This window comes from Oratosquilla oratoria, chromosome 29 (genome assembly GCF_046742065.1).
Source record: "Oratosquilla oratoria isolate Oo_2021 chromosome 29, ASM4674206v1, whole genome shotgun sequence".
Lineage (NCBI taxonomy): Eukaryota > Metazoa > Arthropoda > Malacostraca > Stomatopoda > Squillidae > Oratosquilla > Oratosquilla oratoria.
The window spans coordinates 51,746,015-51,766,268 of NC_134805.1; the positions used below are offsets into that span (position 1 = coordinate 51,746,015).

At 42.5% G+C, this 20,254-nt stretch overlaps 1 protein-coding gene across 1 annotated transcript in view; it reads left to right on the forward strand.

Moving 5' to 3' along the window:
* The first annotated feature begins 16,090 nt into the window (after positions 1-16,090).
* Positions 16,091-20,254, forward strand: part of LOC143040872 (uncharacterized) — a 4,807-nt gene continuing 643 nt past the window's right edge. The window contains exons 1-2 of the mRNA XM_076212314.1: positions 16,091-16,230; positions 18,424-19,956. Coding sequence (XP_076068429.1) covers positions 16,091-16,230; positions 18,424-19,956 — 1,673 coding nt within the window. The remainder of the gene's footprint in view (positions 16,231-18,423; positions 19,957-20,254) is intronic.

The window sequence follows — 20,254 nt, forward strand, 5'->3', positions numbered from 1 at the left end:
TTTTGGTGTCCAATAAAAAGGCAAAGAAGAATCTATTCCAACCTCGCATCTACCTCGCTGTGCACTGTGGCCGACTCTCTCCCTCTAGGGAAAGTTTGTGCCAAATCTGTAATCTGCCGATTTGGGGCAAAATCCATGGTTACCTCTGTTTTTTTTGTGTGTTTTTTTTTCTTTTTTGTTTTTGTTTTTTGTCACCTGGTCCGATTGGGCCACCATTTCACCCACAGGTCGAGGGCAACCAGGACTCCTGTGGATTCCTCTTGGCCACTGATTAGGCCAACAGTACGGGCGCTAGAGGCGGAAATGTGATAAACCGGAGAAAAGGCTCCCCGCGTCTACATCGGGGTGCACCCTGTTTGACTGTCTACCTCTGTTGTAGGATTAGGCCAAATCGGTGACCTGCCGATTTTGGTCAAAATGAGTGGGATTTTTTTCGTTTTTTGGTTATTTCGGTTACCGGCTCCAATTGGGCCACCATCTCTCACTCTGCAATGAGTTTGGGCCAAATAAGAAAAGAAATGCCGATTTTGGGCAAAATCCGTGAGATTTTCTCTTGGGAGAGTGGTCTTTTTTATCGATTTTGGGCATAATAAATGAGATCTTTTCGTTTTTTAAGTCATTTTGATCACCTGATCTGATTGGGCCACCATCTCACCCACAGGTCGAAGGCCGCCAGGGCTCCTGTGGATTTTATTTGGACACCTCTCAGGCGAACAGTAGAGGCGCCAGAGGTGGAAATGTGAAAAAATTAGAGAAAAGGCTCAAACTTGGATGCTCGCCACTCACAGGCCCTTGAGCTCGGGTTCCTTGCAACTACCTTGCGATGCATCATGCCCGACTCTCTCCCTCTGGGGTAAGTTTGGGTCAAATCGGTATCCTGCCGATTTTGAGCATAATCCGTGGGATTTTTTCGTTTTTCAGGTCATTTAGGTCACCTGCTCCAATTGGGTCACCATCTCAACCACAGGCCGAGGGCCATCAGGGCTCCTGTGGTGTCCGGATAGAATCCACACGAAGCCTGGTGTCCCTCGACCTATGGGTGATATGGTGGGTCAGTTCAGGTTAGTCCAGGTTAGTTCAGTTCAGGCAAATTCAAGTTGGTTTGTGTCAGTTGAGGTCAGTTCGCGTCAGTTCTGATCAGTTTATTTCAGTTCAGGTCGTTTCAGAATGGTTAAGGTCAATTCAGTTCGGTTCGGATCAGTTCGGGTCAGTTTGGATAATTTCGGATCGGTTCAAGTCTGTTCAGATCAGTTTAAGTCCATTCAGGTCAGTTCAGGTCAGTTCAGATCAGTTCAGATCGATTCAAGTCGGCTCAGGTCTCTTCAAGTCAGGTAGGTCTGTTCAGTCTACTTGCTGGGAGGCAGGCAATGTGGTGGAGTACTGAAAACCATGCTAAGTGATTTAAACCGAGTGGTCGGTCACAGTGGCGGTTACAGCTTGAAAGTTGCTGGGAGATCGGAAACGTGGTCAGATCAGGTCAGTTCGGATCAGTTCAAGTTAGGTAGGTCAGTTCAGGTCAGTTGCTGGGAGGTCGGCAACGTGGTGGAGTATTGACGACCATGCTAAGTGATATAGACCAAGTGCTCGGTCAGAGTGGCGGTTACAACTTGAAAGTTGATGAAAGGGCGTCAAAGTGGTGGAGCACTGAAAACCATGCCAAGTGATATAGACCAATTGCTCGGTCACAGTTATGGCACAACTCGAAAGTTGCTGGAAGATCGGGAACATGGTGGAGCACTGATGACCATGCTAAGTGATATAATAGACCGAGTGCTCGGTCACAGTGGCGTCGTAACTTGAAAGTTGTTGGGAGCCCGATCACGTAGTGGAATAATGATGACTATGCTAAATGATATCGATTGAGTGCTCGATCACAGTTGCGGGCACAACTTGAATGTTGCTGGGAGGTCGGCAACGTGGTGGAGCATTAATGACCATGCTAAATGATATAGACCGAGTGCTCGGTCACAGTGGCGGGACAACGTTGTGGAGAAATTACTTCCCTGGTAAGTGAATTAGATCGAGTGTTTGGTCACATTGGTGGACACAACTCGAAAGTTGCTGGGAAGCAGGCAGCATGGTAGTGCACTAACGAACTTGATAAGTGATATAGACCGAGTGCTCAATCACAATGGCGTGAACAACTTGAAAGTTTCTGGGAGGCCAATAATGTGAAAGAGCACTTACACCGAGTGTTCGGTCCCATTAGCGGGTACAACTCGAAAGTTGCTGAAAGGCAGGTTAGACTAGACTAGGTTAGGTTAGGTTAGGTTAGGGTAAGTTACGTTAGGTTAGGTTTGGTTTGGTTTGGTTTGGGTAGGTTAGGTTTGGTTTGGGTAGGTTAGGTTTGGTTTGGGTAGGTTAGGTTTGGTTAGGTTAGGTTAGGTTGGGTTAGTTTAGCTTTGGTTAGGTTAGATTAGGTTAGGTTTGGTTTGGTTTGGTTTGGGTAGGTTAGGTTTGGTTTGGGTAGGTTAGGTTTGGTTTGGGTAGGTTAGGTTTGGTTAGGTTAGGTTAGGTTGGGTTAGTTTAGCTTTGGTTAGGTTAGATTAGGTTAGTGTAGGTTTGGTTAGTTAAAATTAGGTTAGGTTAAGTTAGGCTAGGTTAGGTTAGGTCAGGTCAGGTCATTTTGGTTACTGTCTTCGTTTTATCCACCATCTCATCTACGGGTCGAAGGACACTAGGTTTCGTGTGGATTCCACTCGGAGTATCACTCAGGCCAAAGGCGATCAGCCCCAAACTTACCTCAGAGGGGAAACATGATATATATATATATATATATATATATATATATATATATATATATATATATATATATATATATTTTTTTTTTTTTTTTTTTTTTTTTTTTTTTTTTTCCACTTCGCCTCCAGTGCCCGCGCCTTTGGCCTGAGTGGTGTCCGAGAGGAATCAACACAAGGCCTGGTGGTCCTCGTCTTGTGGGTGAAATGGTCGGAGACACTGACCAAAATGATCCCCCCCCCCCAAAAAAAGGGGGGGGGGAGAACCCACGGATTTTTGCCAGAAATACGTCACCGATTCACCCCAAACTTACCCCAGAGGGAGAGTTGGGCACAATGCACTGCGAGGTAGGCGTGGGTAACCTGTACCCAAGGGTGCGCCGGTGGCAACCAGCAGAATATTATCATTATTTTCAAATTTTCACTTTTCCGACTCTTGCGGTCGTGCCTTTGGCCTACGCTGTGTCCGAAAGTAATCCACACGAGGCCCAGTGGCCCTCGAACTGTGGAAAATCGGAGACAGTGACAAAATAGATAAATAAATAAAAAGTCGCATAAATCGTCACGTCGCCGATTCGCCCCAAACTTACCCCGGAGGGAGAGAGTCGGGAACAGTGCACTGCAAGATAGATGTGGGCAATCTGGACCCAAGGGCGTGCCAGTGGCGACCAGTCTTTTTTTTTCACTTTTCCACTCTGTTCTGAGTGGATTCCGATTAAAATTCACACGAGGCCTGGTGACCTGTGGGTGAGTTGGTGAGTAAATCAGAGATACTGACCTAACCTAACCTTACCTAGCTTAACCTAACCTAACCAAGATGACCCAAGAAAACGCAAAAAGTCCTCACGCCAACGATTCGCCCCAAAATTACCCAACACTACGAGACAGCCGTGGGAAACCTAGACCCAAGGACGTGCTGGTGGCAACCAGCCTAATACGAGCCTTTTTTTTCACTTTTCCACATCTGACGCCTGTGCTTTTGGCCTGAATGATGCCTAAGTGGAACCCACATGAGGCCTGGTGGCCCTCGACCTATGTGTGAGATGGTGGGTAAATCAGAAACAGTTACCAAAATGACCCAAAAACGCAGTTATTTTGCTAAAATCCTCACGTCACTGATTCACCCCAAACTTACCCAAGAGGGAGAGTCGGGAACAAAGTACTGCGAAATAGGCGTGAGCAACTTGGACCCAAGACCCAAGGGCGTGCTGGTGGCGACCAGCCAAATATGAGCCTTTTTTTCTATTTTTCACTTTTCCGCCTCTGGCACCCGTGCCTTTGGAGTTTGGTCTGCGTGGTGCCCGAATGGAATACACACGAGGCCTGGTGGCACTCGACCTGTGGGTGAGATGGTGAGTAAATCGGAGACAGTAAAAAAAAAAAAAAAAAAATACTCAAAGGGGACCCACGAATTTTGCAAAAAAAAAAAAAAAAAAAAAAAAAAAAAAAAAAAAAACTCGCCAGGTCACTGATTCGCCACGAACTTACCCCAGAGGGAGAGAGTTGGGAACATTGCACTTCGTGGTAACCGTGGGGAAGCTGAACCCAAGGGCTTGCCGGTGGCGACCAGCCTTTTTTTTTTTTTCGGCCTCTGGAGCCAGTGTTTTTGGTCTGAGTTAGATGGTGGGTAAGTCGGAGATAGTTACTAAGAAAAAAAAAAAATTGCCAAAAGTTCTCACGTCACCGATTCGCCCCAAACTTACCCCAGGGTGTGTCGAGCACAGTGCATTGTGAGGTAGACGTATGCAACCTGCACACAAGGGTGTGTTGGTGGCGACCAACCAAAATGAGCCTTTTTATGTTTTATGCGGTTTTTCATTTTTGTGCCTTTGGTGCCTGTGCCTTTGGCCTGAGTGGTGTTCGAGTGGAATCCACACGAGGCTTGGTGGCCCGCGACCTGTGGGAGCGATGGTGGGTAAATTGAAGACAGTTCGGGTCAGTTAGGATCAGTTTGGTTCAGTTCAGTTCAGGCCAGTTCAAGTTAGTTCGTGTCATTTCAGGTCAGTTCGGGTCAGTTCGGATCTGTTTTGGTCAGTTTAGGTCAGGTTATCTCGTTTCAGGTTGGTTTAGGCCCTTTCAGGTTTGATTAGAATCAGTTTGGGTCAGTTCGAGTAATTTCGAATCGGTTCAGATCTGTTCAGGTCAGTTCAAGACTTCAGGTCAGTTCAGGTCAGTTTAGGTCGATTTAAATCGGCTTAGGTCAGTTCACGTCAGTTCGGCTCAGATCAGGTTAGTTCGGATCAGTTCAAGTTAGGTAGGTCAGTTCAGGTCAGTTGCTGGGAGGTCGGCAACGTGGTGGAGTACTGACGACCATGCTAAATGATATAGATCAAATGCTCGGTCATAGTGGCGGTTACAACTTAAAAGTTGATGAAAGGGCGTCAAAGTGGTGGAGCATTGAAAAACATGCCAAGTGATATAGACCAAGTGCTCGGTCACATTTGTGGCACAACTCGAAAGTTGCTGGAAGATCGGGAACATGGTGGAGCACTGATGACCATGCTAAGTGATATAATAGACCGAGTGCTCGGTCACAGTGGCGATCGTAACTTGAAAGTTGCTGGGAGGCCGGTCACGTGGTGGAACAATGATGAACAGTGATATAGACCAAGTGTTCGGTCAGTTGCGGGCACAACTTGAAAGTTGCTGGAAGATCGGGAACATGGTGGAGCACTGATGACCATGCTAAGTGATATAGACCGAGTGCTCGGTCACAGTGGCGGTCGTAATTTCAAAGTTGCTGAGAGGCCGGTCACGTGGTGGAACAATGACGACTATGCTAAGTGATATCGATTGAGTGCTCGGTCACAGTTGCGGGCACAACTTGAAAGTTGCTGGGAGGTCGCCATCGTGGTGGAGCATTGATGACCATGCTAAATGATATTGACCGAGTGCTCCGTCACAATGATAAACACAACTCGAAAGCTGCCGGGAGGCCAGCAACGTCGTAGAGTATTGACGACCATGCTAAGTTATAAATACCGAGTGCTCGGTCCCAGTGGCGGGCACAACTCGAAAGTTGCTGTTAGACCTGCACAGTGATGGAGCAATGACAATTATGCTAAGTGATATAGACCCAGTGCTTTGTCACAGTGGAGGGCACAACTCGAAAGTTGCTGTGAGACTGGCAGTATGGTAGGGCACTGGCAACCATACTAACTGATATAGACCGAGTACTTGGTCACAGTGGCGGGTCCAACTGAAAATTTGCTGAGAGGCTGGCAACATGGTGAAGCACTGACTTCACTGTTAAATGAATTAGACTGAGTGCTCGGTCACAGTGATGGACACAACGTGGTAGTGTTCTGACGAACTTGATAAGTGATATAGGCTGAGTGCTCAGTCACAGTGGCGTGAACAACTCGAAGATTTCTGGAAGGCCTGCAACGTGAGGGAGCACTTATGACCATGCTAAATGATATAGACTGAGTGTTCGGTCCCAGTAGCGGACACAACTCGAAAGTTGCTGGAAGCAGGTTAGGTTAGGTTAGGTTAGGTTTGGTTTGGTTTGGTTAGGTTAGGTTAGTTTTGGTTAGGTTAGATTTGATTGGGGTAGGTTAGTTTAGGCTAGGTTAGGTTAAGTTAGGTCAAGTAATTTTGGTCACGATCTTCGATTTACCCACCATCTCACCCATAGGTCGAAGGCCACTAGGTTTCGTGTAAATTCCACTCGCACATCAGTCAGACCTAAGGTATGGATCCACCCCCAAACCTACCTTGGAGGGAAATAGTCGGGCACAGTGCAATGCGAAGAAGGCGAGGGTAACTAGGACCCAAGGGCGTGCCGGTGGAGACCACCCAAAGATGTGCCCTTTGGTTCAGGTTGCCCACGCATACCTTGCAGTGCACTGTGTCCGACTCTCTCCCTCTGGGGTAATTTTTTTTGGGGGGATCAGGGAAATGACGATTTTTTTTTTTTTTTTTTTTTTTTTTCATTTTGGGTAATTTTGATCACTATCTCCGATTTAACCACCATATCTCCCACAGGTCGAGGGCCACCAGGCCTCGTATGGATTAAACTCGGACACCACTCAGGCTAAAGGCACGGGCACCAGAGGCAGAAAAGTGAGAAACTGAAAGAAAGAAAATCATCTTTGGCTGTTCACCAGAAGCAGGTCCTTAGGTTCAGGCTGCCCACGCCTACTTCATAGGGTAAGTTTATGGCGAATCGGTGACGTGACGATTTTCTGGCAAAATGATCCCTTTGCGTATTGTGGGGGGTCATTTGGGTCACTGTCTCCGATATACCCACCATCTCACACATAGGTCGAGGGCCACCAGGCCTGTAGCCATTACTAACCATCACCTACCACGCACGTGATCAACACGCATGCGACATGGCACTCGTGTTGAACAGCTCCCCTCTTGCTGACTTCGCTTTCCCTGAACAAAACATCTTACCACAGCACTAAGACAACAGGGTATCGCTACACGAAGATGCCTAATGTCACCAGAGAAACCCATTGAACCCCCTTTATTATACCTACCCTAATTACATTACCGTAAGCTAACATATATATATATATATATATACATATATATATGTATATATATATATATATATATATATATATATATATATATATATATATATATATATATATACCATGCCTAATCACACCCACCAACCATACGACTAACCCCATCCATAAAACTAACACCAATAACTAAAAATATAGCAACTAACACTTTTACTTACAACTCATTAAACCAAGGCAGCAGAGCTGGCCAGGTCAAGTGCCTGCCAGACCGATCTGCCCAGGTCACGCACCTTGCAGAGGGCAGACATGTGCTCAAGGCAGTGTCCGAGGTTAAGGCCCGGCACTTACTGTATTTTGCCCAAAGGGCCCCATATATAGTTTGTTGCTAACCAGCTTATTTTTAATAAATAGAAGAAAACTCCAGTTTGGAGTTTATCTCGCCCGCATTAAGTCCACCTTATGTAATCGCAACCATTAAGGGTTACAGGCCTCGTACGGATTCCAATTGGACACCACTCAGGCCAAAGGTTATCCTTTTTTTTTTTCGATTTATGCACCATCTCAAGCACAGATCGAGGGACACCAGGTCTCGTGTGCATTCCACTCAGAATCCACACGAGACCTGTGTGGATTCCAAAGGCACAGGCGTCAGAGACTGAAAAGTGAAAAATAGTCCAAAAAAGGGTCATATTTTGCTGATCTCCGCCGGCATGCCCTTGGTCTCCAGGTTACACACGCCTAACTCACAGTGCACTGTGTCCGGCTCTCTCCCTCTGTGGTAGATTTGAGGCGAATCGGTGACGTGAGGATTTTTGCCAAAATCCTTTGTGCAATCTTTTGAGCCACATTGGTCAATCACCGATTTAACCATCATTTCACCCACAGGTCGAGGGCCACCAGGCCTCGTGTGGATTCCATTCGGACACCACTCAGGCTTAAGTCACGGGTGCCAAATGCGGAAAAGTGAAACATCTATGTATATGAAAAAATAAAGTTTTCCAGTTTTGAAAATTTCCTGGCGTTTTTATGACCACCTTCCGAAATCCGGCAAAAATGTCCCATTGTGTAAGGATTCTAATTGGCTGAGAGAGTGGTGACGTCACGGCAACGGAGACAACTGATTGGTCGAGAGTGGTGACGTCACGGCAATGGAGACGACTGATTGGACGAGAACACTGACGTCACGGCAACGGAGACGATTGACTGGCCGCGAGCGAAGGCCAGGAAACACGTTTCCCCAACTTTACGCCTCACTCAAAAAACCTCTGTAACAGCCACAATTAAGAGATTCCATAGGAAAATATTGGGGTTCAACAATATTTATGAGTAATTTTTATTGCCTTTATGATTAACCTAACGAGAAAGAGAAAGAGAGAGAGAGACGACGGGAGAATTTGACGACAACGTCGGGAGACTTTGACGACCCCTTTTGGAGACTGAAGACTCCTTCGTAAATCCCGCGGAATTTCCACGGGCCTGCTAGAGAGAGACGACGGGAGAATTTGACGACAATGTCGGGAGACTTTGACGACTTCTTTTGGAGACTGAAGACTCTTTCGTAATATTTCAAAGTTGAATAACCGTGGAATTTCCGCGGGTCCTATGTGACATGACAAACGATTCAAAATATTTTATTGCCTTTATGATTGACCTAACGAGAAGGAGAAAGAGAGAGACGAGGGGAGAATTTGACGACAACGTCGGGAGACTTTGACGACTCCTTTTGGAGACTGGAGACTCCTTCGGGAGATTTTGAAAACTCCTTCCTAATATGTTACGAAATAGCAAAAATTATATCTACTCTGATGAAGAGTACGATCTCATAATATATTTCGACGGAGAAATTAAAGAGGAAGAATCGGAAAAGTTTATGAAACATTATTTTTCAGGATACAAGAATTTAACTATAAGTGGTGGTAAAAGCCGTCTCGAGGAATACCAAAAGTATTACATCGATCGGAAATACAATGATTATATTAAAAAAAAAATTGCAAACTCAAGGAAAAACAGTTTTTAAAAGTTGTTCTCTAGCATATTCCCGCGTGACGTCACGTCGCACGGTCCTGAAAACATTTCACATAATCATACTAAAATGGGCATAATTCACCCATGATATTGGGTTATTTTAATGAAAAAATATTATAAAAACCTAATTTATGAAGAAGTTAAAGATTAAGCATTCTTTTTGTCAGTCTATTACAGGTTGACATTCAAAAATCCGGCAACCTCTGGACCTGAGGACTGCCGGATTTTTGAAAATGCCGGATTTTTTAAGTTTATAATTTTGTATGGTGTACCCCGTATATATTTAAAGAAAATTACCACTTGTGGAGTCCTTTAATGGAAAAAATAAACACTAAGTGAAAAACAAATGAAATTGTATTATTCACGAACTAAATAAAATACAGTAAAGATAGATATACAGAATTTTAATTCAATTTTAATAAAACATATAAAACTGATCCTTCGGAGAGTCTTAATTAAATTAAATAAAATACTCCGTACTGTACTTCTTAGGAAAGAAACTAAATAGCAGATGGGCTTTTTACACATAATTTTAATTCAATTTCGATTCAACTAAATAAAACTGATCCTCGTAAGAATTTTAATTAAACTAAATAATATACTCTGTACTGTACCCTGTATTTCTTGAGAAAAGAAGCTAAATAGTAGATGGGCTGTCAAGATCATCTTCATCATTACTGACAGTGACAACATCATCGGCAACAGGAACAGCTTCAGTTTTTCTTTCTGTTTTTTAATGTCGTATACAGTGGAGGAACCAATGTCGTAAGTTTCACAAATGATTCACACAAACACATTGTTACTAATTTTTCTTTAATATTTCCACTTTCTCTGCGATCGATAACGAATGATGTTTGCGTTTTATGCCACCTTTCTTCTTTGTTGATTCCCTATTGGAGCTATACAACAACAAATAAATGCTATAATGAGGAGAATAATGAGAAAAATGAGCAGGATTACTTGTTAGCAGATGGAAGCAACCAACAGCTGATTCCGGCGTAAGCGGCAGTTCCAGAAAACAGTGGCGCACCAACACGGGAAATATGAAAATGCACTCCCGAAATCTGTCCCGGATTTCTGAAGGTTCCGGATTTATGGTTGCCGGATTTTTGAATGGCAACCCAGGTTGACATTCAAAAATCCGGCAACCTCGGGACCTGAGGACTGCCGGATTTTTTAAAATGCCGGATTTTTTAAGTTTATAATTTTGTATGGTGTACCCCGTATATATTTAAAGAAAATTACCACTTGTACAGTCCTTTAATGGAAAAAATAAACACTTAGTGATAAGCAAATGAAGTTTTATTATTCACGAACTAAATAAAATACAGTAAAGATAGTTATACAGAATTTTAATTCAATTCTAATAAAATATATAAAACTGATCCTCCGAAGAATTTTAATTAAACTAAATAAAATACTCCATACTGTACTTCTTAGGAAAGAAGCTAAATAGCAGATGGGCTTTTTACATATAATGTCGTAAGTTTCACAAATGGTTCGCACAGACACATTATTACCAAGTTTTTTTATATTTTCACTTTCTCTGCGATCGATAACGCATGATGTTTGCGTTTTATGCCACCTTTCTTCTTTGTTGATTCCATATTGGGGCTATACAGCAACAAATAAATGCTATAATGAGGAGAATAATGAGAAAAATGAGCAGGATTACTTGTTAGCAGGTGGAAGCATGAACCAACAGCTGATTCTGGCGTAAGCGGCAGCTCCAGAAAACAGTGGCGCACCAACGCGGGAAATATTAAAATCAAAATGCGCTCCCGAAATCTGTCCCGGATTTCTGAAGGTTCCGGATTTATGGTTGCCGGATTTTTGAATGTCAACCTGTATAACATAAGTTCTAGTTGTTCACTAACATATTCCCGCGTGACGTCACGTCGCACGGTCCTGAAAACATTTCACATAATTACACTAAAATGGGCATAATTCACCCATGGCATTGGGTTATTTTAATGAATAAATAAAAATCTAATTTATTATGAAGAATAAAAGATTAAGCATGGTTTTTGTCAGTTTAGCATGATTTTTAGTTGTCTAACATATTCCCGTGTGACGTCATGTCGCGCGGTCGTGAAAACATTTTACACATTTATACTAAAATGGGCATAAACGTCCCATTGTGTTAGGATATTTTTATAGCTACCATACACCATATCAAGCGTTGCTGCAATGGATGAACGTGGTTCAAAGAGTACAGTACAGAGAAAGAGGAGGTTTAACTACTTTTGGGCCTGGGTTACGAAGACGAAGAAGTACCCGAAAGAAAGTGTGCAGAAAAACTATGCTCTTCGTAAAGAATTGACCAGGGAGAACAAGAATGAGTTTCCCCAACTTTACGCCTCATTAAAAAAAAAAAAACTTCGTAACAGCTACAATTAAGAGATTCCATAGGAAAATATTGGGGCTCAACAATATGTTACGAAATAACAAAAATTACGTGAACTCTGATGAAGAGTACGATCTCATAATAGATTTCGACGGAGAAATTAAAGAGGAAGAATCGGAAAAATTTATGAAACATTATTTTGCAGGATACAAGAATTTTACTAAGAGTGGTGGCAAAAGCTGTCACGAGGAATACCAAAAGTATTACATCGATCGGAAATACAATTATATTATAAAAAAAAACCGCAAACTCAAGGAAAAACAGTTTTTTAAAAGGGCTACAGAAGTGAGAAAATGTGAAGAGAGAAAAAAGGAACATATGGAAAAGGAACGGGAAGCCGATAGAGCCCGTAATAAAGAAGGCAAGGAACGCAAGATGTAAGAGGCCGGTAGATGGAGGTAGACAATTAGGTAGATGCAGAGGTAGAAGGAGACGAATGCTAATAATGTTATGAAACACTGGTGTATTGAAATGCTGAGTCGCGGATTGTTTAGTCGCCGTCCTGTCTAAGTAAACAACAGCCGACAAGCGACAATAGCTGAGTCAGACTTGAGTCAGACAAGCTGTTAGCTTGGATTTGACTGTTTTTATAAACAAGGGTTGGAGCGGCGATGAAATATGCTAATGTAACAATGTGTGAGCGCAAAGCTATTTTTCGTTTGACAAATGCTGAGGTAAACGATATTGCTTGTGACAATGTAACAGCCTTCCGGATTGGAGAAAAAGGTGGAGGAGGAAAATTATTGGTGCATGAATTCAAAGTCACGCCCATAAGGAGTGACATTTTTCTGAGAAGTCAGAGGAGATTGGATGAGAAAAATTAGTGACGTCAGACGAAGGTAGCTTGGCGTATGATATGGAGATCTCGACAGACGAAGACAGGTAGAGAGAGAGATCCTGTGTGTAAACAAAAGACAGTGTAAATTTAGTGAATAGAAAAGAAAGGAATTCCACCACTTCCTTAACCTAAGGACTGGTCTGAAGTATGAGAAGTACAAGGCATGGGGCCTTCTGAATAAGATGAACTTGGAATTAGTGAAACTGATGTAACGAAGGCAAGGGGCCTTGTGAGTGAAATTACGAGACTAGAAGTGTTATCGGTAGAGGACCGACACAAGGGGAAAGTGAAGCCGATAGAGCCCGTAAAAAAGAAGACAAGGAATGCAGAAAAAGGGAAAGGGAAGCCGATAGAGCCCGTAAAAAAGATGAAATAGCAAAAAGACAGAGCAAAATCAAGCAAAAAAGTTGAAAAGGGCCAAGGAAGTGCAAATTCGGAAACGGATTAGGGAGTTAAAAAAACAGGGATTAACAGTGAAGTTAACCGATGATGAACAAGCCACGTTAGAAGAATTAAGGCAGGAGAGGAAGAAAAGCATATCATTAGTGAAATTGCTCAAACTACCAAGGATTTGACCGGTAAGTTACGTGAAGATAGTGTTATTTGTCATAGCGTTGGTAAATTCGGTGCTTTTCCATGTAAACTGTGCGACGCGTTGCTTTGGGCGAAGGAAAACAGGATGTTGTGTTGTTCTTTTGGACAAGCCATTTTCGAGAACTTAGCTCCTTTGACCGGAGAATTATTAGAACTTTATAGTAGCCAGACTCCCCTTTCGGAAAAGTTTCTTTCAAATACCATTGCGTTTAACCGCCTTTTTTGCTTTACTTCCTTTGTGACACCCACCATATTACAAGATCCCTCTGAATAATCGTTTGTTTATAAAATTAGGGGTAATATCTATCAAAGATTGGGTTATATAAAGCCGCGTTATATGACAGAAGGGATGAAAATAGAAAACTTTAAAAAAAAATCAGAAAACGGTATCGGTGACATGGAAATAAAGGATTGTGGGCAAATGAAGACAAGTTTTCGTGTTGGCCAAAGTAATTACTGGCAAAAACAAGAGGAGTTCCTGGATTTGTATTTCTATTATGATCAGGAACAACAAATAAAATTGCGCACCCAACAAGTTACAAAGAATATAAACTATAAAAATAAAACCGTTGAATGGTCCAAGAAAACGCAAGCTAGACGTGAAAGAGAGTTAAGGGAAATAGAGGATAACAAAAATATCGTAGAAGTTTGACAAAGATTCCTTTTGGCAAAGAATAAGACAATTGGAGCTCTCTTAGCGGAATTTGAGAGTGCTAAGGAACTAGTAGTAGTATCGTATGGCTTTCTTACACCTCCAACTTTGTATTTGCTAGCCAGTCTATGAATGTTTGATTTGCTTCATAGATAGTCTGGTAACCCCCTGGCACTGCTGTGATTGGGCAGTGCAGTACGAGATGGTCTGTATCTTGGGGCGAATTATGACAAGATGGGCACATTGGGGAGTCTTTGTAGCCCCAGCGATGCAGGTTAACGGCTGTTTTGCCTTGTTGTGATATGAGCCTGTTGGCTTGTGTCCATTCTCTTCTGGTTAGGTTGGAAAATCCAGGTAGTATTTCGGTAGGGTCTGTTACTAAGTTTCCCCCAGTGGGTAGTTTCCTTGTCCATTCTTCTTGCCAGGCTTCTTTTAGGTTGAAATTTTCGTTTTTTGTTTTAAAGAAAGGTTTTCTTGATTTTAGCCTCGTTGTTAGTGGGGCCTCCTCCATTATTTGTTTGAGGGGTATATCTGCTGGAAGGTTGTCTATGCGTTGGTGTTGTTTTTGTATGGCATCCTCACGTCGTATATTTGGTGGTGCTATGCCACTCATCGTTGGCAGCCAAATGAGTGGTGTTGGTTTAATGGCCCCTGATATTATCCGCATGGTTGCGTGGAGTTTATTGTCAATTTTATTTGTGTGTGCACTCTGAGCCCACACTGGGGCCCCATATTCTGCTACACTGTAGCACAGGGCAAGTGCTGCGGTTTTAAGCACTGTTTGTTTTGCTCCCCAGGTGGTTCCAGCTAGTTTTCTGATCAAGCAGTTTCTTTTGTTCAATTTGTGCGCTGTGTTTTCTATATGCTTTTTATATGTTAGAGTCCTGTCTAGGGTTATACCAAGGTACTTGGGGGTTTTGTCGGCTGGGAGGGTTTGGTTGTTTATTTTAATATCCAGAGTTTTGTCAGTTTGTTTATTGTTTAGGTGAAACAGTGTTGACACAGTTTTGTTTGTGTTCATTTGCAGATACCATTTCTCAAAGTATTTTTGTATTGTTTGCAGGTCCTCTGATATTGTATTTTCTAGCTGTTCAATCTTGTTTGATTGGTAGGCCATTGCAAAATCGTCTGCATATCCAAACTTTCTGGAGGTTGTGGTGGCCATATCACTCATATAGATGTTGAAAAGTGTTGGAGCCAAGACTGATCCTTGTGGAACTCCATTTTTTATTTTCCTGCTCTTGCTGGTGTCGTTACCCAAGCAAACAAAAAAGGTTCTTTTTCCAGCCATTTTGTTTAAAAGCTTTAGGGTTTTCTTGCAGGGTATGTGTTGGGCAAGCTTTGTCATTAGTCCATCGTGCCAGACGGTGTCATATGCGGCTGTCAGGTCAATAAAAACTGCTCCTGTTTTCAGTTTAAATTCGTACCCTGTCTCTATGTATGTAGTAAGTGCTAGGGCTTGCTCTGTAGTATTTCTTTCTGCCCTGAAACCTGCTTGTTCTGGAGGAATATGGAGATCCAATATAGGTGTAAGGCGCTTTAACAGTATTCTCTCTAGTAGTTTGAACGAGCAGCATAGTAAGGATATTGGGCGGTAGCTTTTTGGGTCGTTTGCTGGTTTTCCCGGTTTGAGGATCGCTATTACTTTAGCGATCTTCCAGGTTCTAGGGAGGTCAGAGTGGTCTATTATATTGGTGAAAGCTTTGGAGAGCCACTTGGTTGCATTTATGCCTAGGTGTTTTATCATTTCGGGGTATATTCCATCTACTCCTGCGGCTTTTCCTGATTTCATGTTATTTATTGCTGCTTTTATTTCCTGTTCTGAGATTGGTAATGCTGTTTCTCCTGCTTCAGGGTGGGATTTTATGAGTTGTTGGTATTTTTGTCTGGTAGATTTCTCAAATTTATAGTTTGGTTTGTGGGTGCTGCGCTGTTTGATTTGGTTTGCTATGGATTCTGGAGACTTATATGAAACAACAGGAAGTTATACCTGAGGTCGCAATAACATTAAAATCAGCTTAGGGGGTGAATACTAAGGAACACAAAGGTGTTTACAACTTACCTACAGCGAAAGCTCAAGTAGGGGCTATAGTGGATTTGGACCCGTCTGTCCCTGCAAACCTACGGGTTACCATACGTTCTCCCAAAGTAGATACGAAATATACCTTCATTCTAAGTCACACAAACTACTTTTACGATATATTCCAATATCCACTACTAATACCTCACGGAGATAAGGGTTATACGCACAATTTGAAAAGGTAAAAGAAGGTAAACGCACTGAGTTCATCTAAGATAAATGTACCAAAGAATGGTAAAAGATTATCACCATGTATGTATTACGCAAACCTTTACATGGAAAGAAAGGATGTCTTCAATTATTTGACTAAAGGACGCATGCTTTTTCAGCAATTTGTCGTAGATAATTACGTTAAAGTAGAATCACACAGACTATGCTTTATAGTTGAAAACCAGGCATCTATACGCAGAGAAAGGTGTGACATATTAAAGCCGGACGTTGCGTCGGCCAAAGAAAGGGGCCAAAGAATTAGGGTTGATTCACACTATCGGTCCAGTCGCGCTCCACTCCCGCTACTCTCTCGGTCCGGTCCAATATTGTCTCATTAATTTCAATGGAAGCATTCACACTGGCGCTCTCACTCCAGTCTCGCTCCGGTCACGGTTCCGTCAAAAGATATTTTTACTGGAGCGAGACTGGACCGTGAGCGCCAGTGTGAACTCAGTTGCCACGGTCCTGCTCCACTCCAGTCGAGATTCAGCCTTCATATAAGCAAGTAGTGTTACCCTCTGTCCTACCAAACCATGGATAATCCAAAGGAAACACCACAATGGGATCATGAGAAAGTTAGAAAAATTATAGAAATACATTTTCTTTTTATTTATCACTGATACAATGACAATGCGTACAGCGAGGATATTCATAAGCACCAACTGAATACAATATAACCTACAAAACTTACTTTAATTTTGTGGATTTAGATGAAATGCTAATAGAATTAGTCAAAAGGTAAACCAGAGCTGTATGACCTGACTTCGCTGCACTACAGTGATAATGTTTGCATACTTATCATATTGCCAAGGTACTGAGAGAAAAAATACACATTATTAACCGAAGAAAGAAATTCCATATGTATAATAACAACCTATTATCCACTGCGGAAATGCATCTCCTTAGCTCACTCAACAAATATTCCTACACAAGTTTGTTTGTCTACTTATATTTTATCATTTTGCCAAGGCATTGAACCAGCTGGGGAGCTGAAATAATCTTTCAGTGTTTCTCTCGCGCCAAAAGCCTCCTTTGTAGCATTTCCCCCTCTTCCTCTCATTGGACGTACTGTGTTTGATGGAGGCATGACAACAGTATCTGGTAATGCAACAGCATTTGGGTGTATCAGATTGTGAAGTATGCATGTTGTTGTAATGATTGCATTAGCGTTAGAAGGCATAGCTTTAAGTTTCCTTAAATATATTCTGAAGGTTTGCACTAGAATACCAAATGTGCACTCAACTATCCTCCTGGCTCTAGATAATCTATAATTAAAAATCCTCTTCTCTATCTTATGTTCAGTCTGTGAACCTGGGTAGGGCCTCATCAAATTTCTCTTCAGCGGGAAAGCCTCATCTCCCACTATAACGTATGGTGCAAGCACATCAGTGCCAGGAAGTGCAGCATCTTCTTGTACATTTCAAGTCATCCTCAATTTTGGATAGTATTTTCTCAAATGTTCCTTTGTTCATTCTGAAATAGCTGTGGAATTTACTCTCATCATCAATAAGACGAGGATACAGAGTATGAAATTCTCCTTCAGTCTTCCTATCTTGCAACATAGGATGAACCCACAATCTCTTTCTTTTTCTATTTTGTTTTCCTTCTTCTTCTTCTTCATCAAGTGCAATAGCAAATATTGCCAACTCGGCGTCAGAAAAGTCACACTTCCTTCGTAACTGATGGTAAGACTTCTACTGGTATCGAGGGAGGGGCGATGACGGGAGCGAGAGCGGACCGTACGTGTGAATGCCTCAGAACCGAGAGCAGACCGAGAGTAGAGCGCGACCGGACCGATAGTGTGAATCAACCCTTATAATCCCACCAACTTTTGTGGGCGGTCCGTGTTACATGAAACAGCGCCAGCAGGATGCATTGGCGTTTGTAACACACTACGGGAGTCCCGATTTCTTTATTACGTTTACGATGAACCCAAAATGGGAAGAGCTGCGGGCAGCTGTCGTAGAAATGAAAGGGAATCCAAATACCGGCTGCTGCGATAGACCCGATTTGGTTAGTCGGGTGTTTAAGTTAAAAGTAGAGGCTTTAATAGATGATTTTACTAAAAATCACATTTTTGGCAGAGTTAAAGCATTTCTATTTCTATAATGGCAAAAACGAGGTCTGCCTCACGTTCACATTCTTTTATGGATGGAACATAGGGTAACAGCGGAATTTGTCGATGAATTCATATGTGCCGAAATTCCCGATAAAGAAAAGGAACCCAGATTGTACGAGATCGTAACAACTTGCATGATTCATGGGCCTTGCATCGGCTTTGATGAAACTAACGTTTGTTGTAAGGAAAGGTTAAAGAAGAATGGTGTTTGTGGTAAAAACTTTCCAAAACCATGTCGGAATGATATATTATTTGGAAATAACGGTTATCCCAATACAGGCGTCGTGCTCCAGGAGAGGGAGGCTTTTCGTTCGAACGTAAGATCAAAGGAAAGACCATTACTGTGGATAATTCCTGGGTCGTACCCTATAATCCTTATTTATGCCTAAAATACAACGCTCACATCAACGTGGAGTGTTCAAACTCCATCAAGTGCATAGCGTACGTCACAAAGTACGTAAACAAGGGGTGTGATAAGATTCTATACACCAAACATAAGGAAGGCGAGCTGGTAAACGAAGTGCGTAACTACCTCGAGGCAAGGTACATAAACGCAAACGAAGCTACTTGGAAGATCTTCCCACCGATTACTTCACTCGATTTGCACTTGAAAAATGAGAATGAAATTTATTACAGGGAAACTGATTTGGAGCACAAGATCAGCGAACAAGCAAATCATGATACCCAATTATCAGCATTTTTCAAGCTTTGCAAAACGAACGAGTTTGCTAAAACCCTGTATAACCCCGAAGTTCCAAGTCACTTTGTGTACGATAAAGACAAGCACACGTGGCATGAGAGGATGACAAAAACTTCATCTTTGGGGCGTATGCGATCCGTCGACACTAAGACGGTTGAATTATTCTACCTCAGAATGCTCCCGACACACAAGAAAGGTCCTACGGGTTACACAGATCTGCGTACAGTAGACGGGGTCCTTTACGATACCTTTCGGGAAGCCGTAAAAGCGATGGGTTTGTTGAATGACGAGGAAACGTGGAAGAAAACTATAATTGAAATTATAAACCACACCAATGATCGATCGCAATTGCGTGCTACATACGCAAGTATGTTGGCGTTCTCTCATTTGGAAGACCAATCGGATATCTGGAAAGAAACGAGGGGCTTAATTGCGAGCGATTTCTTAAGAAGTTCGGGTTTAGACGAATACAATGACGAAATCTACTTGGATGCGCTCGATGACATACAACAACAGGTTTGGAACTGTGGTGGTGGTGAGATAAGCGCTTATGGATTGCCTCCTTCAAGGGGGAGAGAGAAAACCTCAAGTGTAATTAGACGCGAAAAAGCTTATCATACCGATAGACTGAAAGAAGAGGTTTCAGAAAAGATTGTATTACTTAACAAGGAACAGCGTGCTATTTACGATGCCGTAATGGAGTGTGTAAATAACAGGCGTTCTGATGTTTTTTTCCTGAATGCCCCTGGCGGGACGGGGAAATCGTTTGTGTTGAACCTGTTATTGGATACTGTGCGTGCAAATAGTGAAATAGCATTAGCTGTTGCTTCCTCGGGTATTGCTGCTACAGTTTTACACGGACGCCGAACGGCCCATAATATGTTCAAAATTCCAATTATGGAACACAATGAAGTGAAACCGTGTAGCATTAAGCTAAATTCGGAGCTTGCAAGGCTGATTAAGATGACTTCACTTATAGTCTGGGACGAAGTGGTGATGACTAACAAAAATACAATAACTGCATTGGATTGCACTGCTAAAGACATAACGGGTAACAAACATTGTTTTATGGGTGGCATTCCGTTCGTGTGTGCCCGTCATCAGAGGCGGAGGTAAGAATGAAGAGTTGAAGTATAACATCAGGAACGCGTTTTTCTGGGAGGATTTACGTAAGTTCAAATTAGTACAAAATGTTAGATTGAAGGCTGAGGATAAAGAAAACAGGACATTCGCAGAAAATTTGTTACGGATTGGCATGGGTGAAACAGGTAGATTCAGGTTTCCAAAGAAATTTGGTATTTTGGTCAGAACAAGGGATGATGTAATCGAAAAGGTCTACGAAGAGCTCGAAGCTAACGCCAACAGCTATCTATATTTCCAAAAAAGAGCCATAATATGTCCTAGAAACGA